General features: G+C 45.4%; 1 protein-coding gene across 1 annotated transcript; it reads left to right on the plus strand.

Annotated features, from left to right (window-relative positions):
• Positions 1 to 1,454: 1,454 nt before the first annotated feature.
• On the plus strand, positions 1,455 to 7,576 carry LOC124707264. Its single transcript, XM_047238929.1, has 7 exons — positions 1,455 to 2,009; positions 3,182 to 3,421; positions 4,117 to 4,206; positions 5,657 to 5,806; positions 6,110 to 6,234; positions 6,672 to 6,801; positions 6,904 to 7,576. Exons 1-7 carry the CDS (start codon positions 1,455 to 1,457, stop codon positions 7,027 to 7,029), a joined length of 1,416 nt encoding a protein of 471 aa, XP_047094885.1. The 3' UTR covers positions 7,030 to 7,576.
• Positions 7,577 to 9,499: the final 1,923 nt, after the last annotated feature.

The raw sequence follows: 9,499 nt of genomic DNA on the forward strand, positions 1-9,499 counted from the left end.
TGAAGAACTTGGGCCTACCATGCTACTTTTGTGGAATGCAACAAGTGGTGGGAATTTTCCCCGTCAGCCTCGAAAAAAGAGAACGACCTGTTGGGACACTGCTACAGATTACGTGGATGACGCACAAGGAAATTTGGTTAAATAAAACAATTTGCGAGTGATCAAGACGAAAAAATAATCTCAACACACGAACACCGTGTTTTTTTGCGAATATAAACTGTGTTTTCTATAGGGATCTACAACATATTCGAGGTGGACGAGTCAATAACAAAGCAATGCATGGTAGAGTACCCTCTTTGCGCGCGGAGCAGAAACTTGTAAAGGGACCTTTCAGCCTTCCACGTCGTAGAAAGCAGGGAGGCGTGGGGGCCAGGTGTTCATGCTATGGTTTCACAAAATATTTGAGGTGCACATTGCTAAGAAAAGAGTTGCATGGGAGAGTTAGTGAGTCAGATAGTTCGGTGAAATGGTTGATGCACATGTTTTAGCAGATAATTTGATGATATGGTGGACATACATGCTTTCAAGAAAGGACGGCACAAGAATGTTTAAAGCACAAATATATGGCAACTCGACCGTGTCTGTCACACGTAGCGTTTGATGGTCTCACACCCATCCATCGATTATAGCGAGCATGCACACTTGGTACGCGTGGGGAATACATCGAGGAGGCTCTCGGCAAGAGTTTTGTGGTCCATCACCCAAGCCCTGAAAAACATATGCGACTACATGGAACGGGCGACAAGCCATGCGACAACGCCTCGCGTTCCTATCTGAACTCACTCTTCTGCGTACACCCTTCTTTAAAGAGAGCATGTGCTTTTTTAGATTCTAAACCAACGAGAAGAGTGAAGCTCATCTTTCCCTCTTTATATCTCTTTTTTTTTTTGGCATTTTGTCAACGAGAGGTTTCCCTCTTTATATACACTTTTATGGTCATGATTCATCCGAGCCTACGTGGATTGACGAGGCAATTATTCATGTTCGAGCATTGGCCATGCCCTAGTGCGGTTCCTCTTTCCTAAATAGTCAGGGAGAGTGGGAGGGTCTCCTTTAGCTACATTGCTTACATGTCGAGTTTATTTGATAAGATCGTGGGCTAGGGTTTTGCATTCTTCATAGATTGCCTCCACCGGTCTGCTCGATCGCTTCTCCAACGGCACCAGGTTGGTGACGTTCAGGCAACGGAGTTGATCACGACACGGTTGGGTTGCATCTCACCTGATGGATGGATAACAACTACAATATGCCGTGGCGTAGAGCGTGTGGTGGAAGCTGCCTATTGTCACTTGTGTAACTGAAGAAAGGGCCCCGGTCCCACCCCCGTGATCAAGTAGCAGGCCGTTATCGCCTTCGCATATTCCCGGCTAGGCCGCCGCCCGCCCGCCCGCCCACCACCGCAGAATCCACCGCTCCGCCTCCTCCACATTTCGCCGCCGATCTCTAGCCCATCCATGGAGATCTCGCTGGACGCGCTGCTGGGCGCGCAGCGGGACCTGGCCGACCGCCTCGCGCAGGGCGTCTCGGGGCTGCTCCTCCACGTGCAGCCGCCGCACAAGCTCATCCCCTTCGCCTTCGCCTTCGACATCGAGCTGCCCCCGGTCCCCTTCGTGCGCGACGACCTCCCGGCCGCCGCCGTCGCCTCGCTCGCCGAGATCGGCGACCGGCTCGGCCAGGCCGGCTCCGGGCTCGGCGGCGCCGTGCAGCACCTGTCGCGCCAGCTCCCGCTGCCGTTCCTCCTGTCGGAGGGCTCGCGGCGCCGGAGGCGGGAGGTATATCCACCGCCGCCCGCGGCGGTGGACAGGGGGCTCGCTGCCCAGGGCGGGCTAGCTTTGGAGAGGGCCGAAGAGAGAGACCCACTCGAGGTGGCGGCTGCCGCGGCGGCGGCGGCCACTGGGAGTGCCGCTGCAGCTACTGGGAACGGGGCTTTGCGTGTGGATGAGTCAGATGAAGAGGATGACGAGCTCGGATTTGAAATTGGGACTTTCGGGAGATTTAAGAGACATAAGGTACAGAGATGCTCATTTGCATCTTATTTGATGGGAGTATGTTTTCTGCCACACACACACACCTACATATTTCAACCCAGGCAGTTAGATGTTGCTTGAAAGTTAGATTGTGTATATGAAAATAAGTTTTTTAGATGATTTGGGTGTAGAACTGTGGGGTATGTGTTCGTTGATGCAGCTGTTTGTGTCCATTGCTCAAATGCTGCCGACTTAGTCATGTAAAGTGAAGACCTAGGAGTTTGCCATTATGTTGGCAGATTCTGATTGTGCCCTTTCTGTTGATGTAACTGTCTGTGTTCAGTTTTGGAAATAATCAAATCTTAGTCGTGTCCTGTTAGGAGTTGATGTAGCTGTCTGTGTTCATTTTTGGAATTAATCAAGACTTAATCTGTCCTGTTAGGAGTCATATTGGGTGAGTCTGATTGTGCCTTGTCCAAGTCTTACCTAGCTACGTCTTAAATGTCATTTACGGCTTGGTCAAGGAGAATCTGCATACAACTGCCGTGTAGCTTGATTTTGCAGGTTGTAATCTTGTGTATAACTTGTGAGTAAGAAATACAAAGAAAAGGAGCCACGTGAGGTGCCTTTGGAAAATATCCCTATCTTGCGTATGTGTGATTTATTTGGGTGATTGTCGTGTCTGGTTAGTTGTTATTTTAGTCGATTGTGAGTGTGCCCTGTCTGAGTCCTACTTAGCCATGTCTTAGTTGACATCTACGGCTTGGCCAAGGCAATTCTTTGTATGTGTGCGCTTTGTTTTGATACGCATGCAGGTTGTAATCTTGCGTACGATTTGTGAGGAAGAAATGAAAGGGAAAAGGAGGCACGTGAGGTGCCTTTGGCGAAATATGCCTACTCGTGTCTATGCGTGATTTGTTTAGGTGAATAATTGTTGGGTTAATAGCCAACATCCCTCTTACATTTATTTGGTTGAGATGGATTAGCGTGTGAATTGATAGATTGTGTCTGTGTGCATGCAAATTAGTAGGACACACAATTCAGATACCCTTTCTGCATACCAATGGTTGTACCCTTTCTTTCTCCAAATGTATGATGGATTTCTGTACAGATTTTGACGTGCCTAATTGTACTGGGTGTGCGATGTTGAAATGGTAAAACACACTTGATATGCTTGTTTACAAATCCTAACCCTTGTAATTCTGATGATGCAGGGGAGGGTAAATGTCTCAGCAACATATAATACGAGGCACCAAACTGTTGATGGTTCAGTAGTTGCTCGTGGAGAAATCTGGAGGTTTGAAGCATCACGCGGTGGTCCAACTTATGGAAATAACAGTGGCCCTCCTTTCCTTATTCAATTGGGTCCTATAATTTTTGTCCGAGACTCTACATTTCTTTTCCCTATTAATCTGTCAGAGCAACACCTTGTTTGGTATGGTTATGATCGCAAGGTACTTTTCATTCTCTTGATATATGAAATTGCTCATGTTCATTACTTTCTCCTTATCATTCACATGATTGATGAGAACATTGTATAATTTGCTTTTTTCTTTTAACGATGATTATCTCTCTGGCTGAATATACATTACAATGTAGGTTAAAATGTGAACTATACTGTGAGAGGGTTAATATTATGCAGAGTATCCAGTTTAAACTGAATGTTATTTTTTTACATTATTCATGCAATCATCAAGTGATGGTGTACAATTAGGGAATGCTGGTCTTCCTTCATACTAATTTTTTGCAATTTTTGTTCTGTTAGCTACCCTTTTCATACTGTTCCGTCGAAGCCTGCAATTTGCAATACCTTACTCCTTCCTGAAATCCTGCTTTATCATCCTGCTCAATACTATAGTTTAAGATGCAAAAAATGTGGATTCTATAATGCAACCATATTTCTGCCTCCAGATACATAAAAATGATTTAAATGCTAAATTCATATCTAGCAGATCCAATTCTTAATTATTTATGCGTTTGAACTATTCTCCATTATATGCATGAATTTTACGGACCTGTTTGTGCTAAATTATCGATCACATCAAGTAGTTGCTATACCTATTCTTATCGTCCATTCGAGCTCTTCGTGTGTATGGTTGGCTGATATTTTTCTACCTGCACGTACTTAAAACGTGTTCATTTATTGTAGAACGGAGTTCATTCCATATGTCCAGCAATCTGGTCAAAGCATAAAAAATGGTTGTTAATGTCCATGATGTGCCTCAACCCGGTATCCTGTGTAAGTAGACATGTTATTTCCCTTATCTTGCTTCTTTTACCCTCTGCTTTCGATTTGTTTCCTAGTATCTATCCAGTGTCAGCTGTATTGCAATTTCAGTTACTAGTTTTTATGGATCCTAAAACGTTGACCAACAGGGGAATGATCCCTCCCTTGGCTATACATTGTTAGGTAGGATGATACTATCCCTGCGGATGGATGCTAGGATGATAACCCGATTTAAAGTCCGCCCCTCCCAGCGAAATTACTGCTAGGCGGGGATTCGAACCTGGGTGGGCTGGCTGCACACTCGCTAGCCTTGCCACTGAGTTTATGGATCATCAGTCTATATACTAAGAACAATTGCCGGATAATTGGATTAGCTCAGTGGCGGACCTAGGATTTTGGCGAAAGGTATGCCGTACCAAAATTATGACGTGCATAATGACAACGAGTTCATATAAAAAAATGAAGATTATAAAATATGATAAACTAATTAGATAAAAATGTATTTTTATTATATTTTAAAAGGTAAATTCTTGGACACATGCACCGTCGACGGGGTGTTCTAATATTGAACTAAATTCTTGTTGGTGCATGCAACCTCAAATTCGCGGGGTAATCATTTCAGGAACTCTGTAAAATACAATCAGTTTGTATCAAAATGAACGTAAAATTGTGCAGAAGGATGTTACAAACAATACAACAGAACATTTTAAAATTAATCATGCACTAGACTACTAAGACTAAATTAGTAGCCCCATATACTGAAAAATAGCTACATGGTAAAACAGGGATGCATGGTGCATGACCATAGCTAGCTTGCATGCTTACACGGGATACTAATAAAACCCATATGTTGATAAACATACGAGTGATCAGTTGCACAGTTGTTAAGCGGAAGCTGCGGAACTACATTATCTTATCAATCGATGTCCCTGAGTCCCTGACGACACATGCATGAAAATCCATGTCCCTGACAAAAAGGCTGCATGTGTTAGCTCAGATTGCTTAACCGGCCAGCTGATTAAAACGGAGATGCACTTGCACGGCCGGCCGCAGGGTATGCCGTGGCATATACGGCATACCCTGTAGGTCCGCCACTGGATTAGCTATACAAATGTTTATCTTGCTTTCCCCTTGTATTTTACCATCGTGTGATCAAAAGATGCTTGTGTCTGATGGCTATCACTGTTTTTGTTGTCGCAATAGGCATTGCCATTTACTTTGGATACAAATTTTATGAAGAAAACAAAGACAATGAAACTTGTCCATGCGCAGTGCACAAATAACTTTTTAATGTGTTGGAAACATTTGAATCTAAAAGGAATGCACTGATTTTTTTGGCATGACTGTTTGTGAAAGTTCATTAGTTGGCAATTGTGTAGCTGGCAAATTTACGGAAGGCCATCATCCTACATATCTAACACTTGCTACCATCTTATCATCTTCCCATGGTTTTTTTTTGCAGTCCTTCATGGATGTGCAGTTTCCAAATGGGCAGTTAACATATGTTGCTGGTGAGGGGATAACAGCAAGTGGTTTTCTCCCATTAGTTGGTGGATTACTTCAAGTCCATGGAAAATGTCCTGGAGAAACCAAACTGAGCTTCTCCTTCAAGGTTGGTTAATGGCAGCTTTGTAATTAACTAATTACATAAGTTTTGTTTGTGTTTGTAAAATCTAAAAAACGTTTAACTTTCTAGAGTCTAGAACTATTTTGTTTACATAAAAGGCAGGCACTCTGCCCATTTCATTAAGGTAGGAAAAAAATGGAGAATTGTCAATAACAATAATATTATAAACAGAAAAAATATATTACACTTGCTATTTTTATGATATATAATTTAACACAACTCAATCTTATTGCAGTCAGTTACTGATTCTTTCACTTGTCATTTAATTTGTTTTTTTTTTCATTGAAGAGCACACAAGGCACAAGGTTTACCCCTGCATTTCAATGGCCTGACAATTCTCTGTCATTTGAATTTTCCCAAGCTGTAGCATGGAAAAAGTATGGCCTTATGGTGAAACCGAGCGTCCAAGTCAGGTAGTTAACTATACACACTTGCTCAAAGCTGTTTTTGATATCTCAACTCAGTAAGAAGCTGGATTGCTATTAGTCATAATTAAAATATTCAGTTTGTTGTATTTGCTGGGTCTTTGTCCTTACTGCTATGATGTCAATGGTTTGGAGGTTTGCCCATAGCTAGTGTCAAACTGGCAATTGGTTAATATTAAATGTTACCGAGTGAAACAATATCAAAACATGTGAATTTGGATCACGCTCCATCTGCCTCTCAGCATATCACACTTGCATTAGTATGTTCATTATTTGGCATATGGCAGTCCAAATTCTTCTTGAGTCATTTTCTGTTTCTGTAGCTAGTGAACTACGTAGACTTCTTCTGTACCAGTACTTTTTTTGCAATCATGTATTGCACGTTTTTTATTGAACAATCTCATCCATGTAACCATTTGCACCAGTGTTTGCCCCACTTTCGGAGGAAGTGATCCTGGCATAAAGGCAGAGATTGTCCATTCATTGAAGGAGGAACTCAGTGTGATGTACGGCTTGTCTTGCTCAAGACATCCTTCGGCTTTCACGTCTCTTTCTGTAAGCCCTTCAGATCTTGTTTATGCAAGTGTTCCTTATCAACGTGTTCTACTACAAAGCACGGACTGATGCCCTTGTAATTATGGTGCTATGGTATGGCAGCTTGGGCGATCTAAGACGAATGGTGAAGTCCGCAGTTCGGGGGTTGTAATCACCATGGAAGCACCCCTTGATAACATGGGAAGGCCATCATTATCTGTTCAACTGAATGGAGGTTTTGAGTTCTGATCTCGCCCATCCAGCTGTACATTGATAGTATAGTGTACATATTGTTCAATGCCCGTAGTCACTCCTTTTATATTCTGGAGGTAGCTAGTTTGTCAACCTATGAAGCGTATACGTGGATGTGGTTTGGACCAGTTTTTCTTCTCGAACCAAATATGTAGTAGTACTGGAGTAGTGTAATTCAAAAGACCAGTTATACCAGTCCATCACTTGCCTACACAAAAGCATGATGGCTACCAAGTACAACCATCGCCGGTGAATGGTGAAGCCTGCAGTTTTTGACAGTAATCACTATGGAAGCACCCCTTGATGACATGGGATGATGGGAAGACCATCTCTATCTGTTCAACTGAATGGAGGTTTCGAGTTCTGACCCAGTCCCTGCAGGCTCTACAACTGTACATAGTTAACTTAGTATATTGTACATATGTAAGATCTCCATAGTCCAAACACCTTTTGTCTCAACCTATGAAACGTATGTGTATTAGTGGTTTGAACCAATTTTCCTTTTGAAACCAGATATGAAGTAATGTTAGTGTAATTCAGAGAACTGTCACGTGTTTTGGTAACAAAAATATGACATAGAAGGATAGAGAAAACCTCCTTGGCCGTCGAACGAATCCGAAGATGTCCATTTTTCTTGCTGGCGTCGGACTTGGGGAGCACATCTTCCCTGCAGTTTAGTTCGGTTAGTCCTTCGGAAGGAAAGTGCAAACCGCGTCGCACACATCCGTCATACAATCAGCTGGGTCTACCAAAGTTTCCAGGCGTCGAGGTATGGAATGGGAATCACAGACGGACTCGAGCACGCGCTCAGCTGGCTATGCCCGCTGATTGCAACTGACATCTTGTGTTCCAGTCGGAGCCGGACTCCGACTCCAGACGCGCCATGGATCGCTCGTATATATATATATACTCCAGCACTCTCCTGGCCAGCATCCACCCATTGCTCCATCGATTGCTCGCCGGGACAACCTGCCTGCCGCCGCGACGCAAGTCGATTGACGAACACGCATTCGGCGACCATGTTCCTCATCGACCGAACCAGCAGTTCCCTCGCTACGGCCATGGCGCCGCACGACGCCAGCAGCATGCGGCGGCGCACGGAGGAGCAGCCGACGACGACGCTGGCTCTCTACGTCCCTTCCGCCGCAGACCAGCAACGACAGGCCAATGACGAGGCCATCACCGCCCAGGCGTCCGCCCGAGCTCTGGTGCCGTTCGTGCCATCGCGCGAGCCGATAAACGCCGTCCCTCTCTCCGCCGTCGCCCCCAAGAAGGCGAAGATGGCTACCGCCATCGTCCACGCCGAGCCCCCGTGGCTACGCAGTGAGCTGCTCCCGCACCTGAGGCTCCGCTTCGACCTGCCGGTGCACTTCATCGCCGAGAAGACCGTGACCGGCACCGACCTGGACGGGCACCAGAACCGCTTCCGTCTGCCGAACGAGGGCGTCATGCGCAACCTCCGGCCCATGCTCTCCCCTCTGGAGCGCAAGGCCGCCAGCCTCCTGCATGAGCAGTGCCCAAGACCACCCAAGCAGCCGAAGCTGCCCAAGGTCCCAGGGGAGAAGCGGGCCAAGAGACAGGGGAAGAAGCACGGCGGGCTTCCCGTGCTCGTGGCCGAGCCCCACGCCGGCATAAGGGAGCTGCAGCTGTCGCGATGGGATAGCAGCGCCGGCACCGTCATCAAGGGAGAAGGGTACATGGACTTCATCAACAGATGCGGTTTCAAGGTCGACGACGTCGTCAAGATCTGGGCCTTCAAGGAGACCTACTTCCGTCTCTTCGGGGAGGACTTGTGCCATGACAGTCCTCTCTATCTTTTGATCACCAAGAAAGAGTAGATGCATGTTACCCTGTTAGTTTCATATACGGAGAGGCTGAAAATAGTAGAAAACAGCCGAAAATAGTAGATGAGGCATCTTACTTCTTGAAATGTACTAGATTGACATCTAGCCATGGCCTTTTGTAATGTACTTGTTCGTACCTTAATTTTCTTATTAGTGTTATATATATATTCGATACCTTTATTTCAAATATAATTTTCTTAGAAATTTGGTACATCTTAGAGGGTGCATTCTCGAATAAATACAGTTAAGACTTACTGTGTTACGAAGCAATTATAATACCGATATCGTTGAGCATTTCCCGGGGATCAAATTGTCCGATCAGTTGGGTGGAGAGAGTAGCACGTTTTCATCAAATGCAACTAGAAACTTCTTCCCGCAGATGCTATAGTGCAGCCGCTCTCTTCCCTGCCCCATACCGGCCTCGCTTCTCCCCCGAGCCACGGCCATCGCCGGAGAACCCATCAAGCCATCACTGATGCAGTGTCTTCTCCCCGCGCCGCGCATCCTGGGCCCTCCATGCACTCCAACATCGTTCTTCTCTGTTGGCCATGGCCATTGTCAGAGAACCTCGACGTGAAGTTAGCTAGAGATCGGTACGACTCTCAAAAAAGAGGCTAAAATAA

The sequence above is a fragment of the Lolium rigidum genome, chromosome 4, assembly GCF_022539505.1.
Source record: "Lolium rigidum isolate FL_2022 chromosome 4, APGP_CSIRO_Lrig_0.1, whole genome shotgun sequence".
Classification (NCBI taxonomy): Eukaryota; Viridiplantae; Streptophyta; class Magnoliopsida; order Poales; family Poaceae; genus Lolium; species Lolium rigidum.

Coding starts and splice junctions, on each gene's coding strand:
- LOC124707264 (XM_047238929.1), top strand. CDS start 1,455: ATGGAGATCTCGCTGGACGCGCTGCTGGGCGCGCAGCGGGACCTGGCC. Junction 2,010..3,181: donor GGAGATTTAAGAGACATAAG/GTACAGAGATGC, acceptor CTGATGATGCAG/GGGAGGGTAAATGTCTCAGC. Junction 3,422..4,116: donor GGTATGGTTATGATCGCAAG/GTACTTTTCATT, acceptor CATTTATTGTAG/AACGGAGTTCATTCCATATG.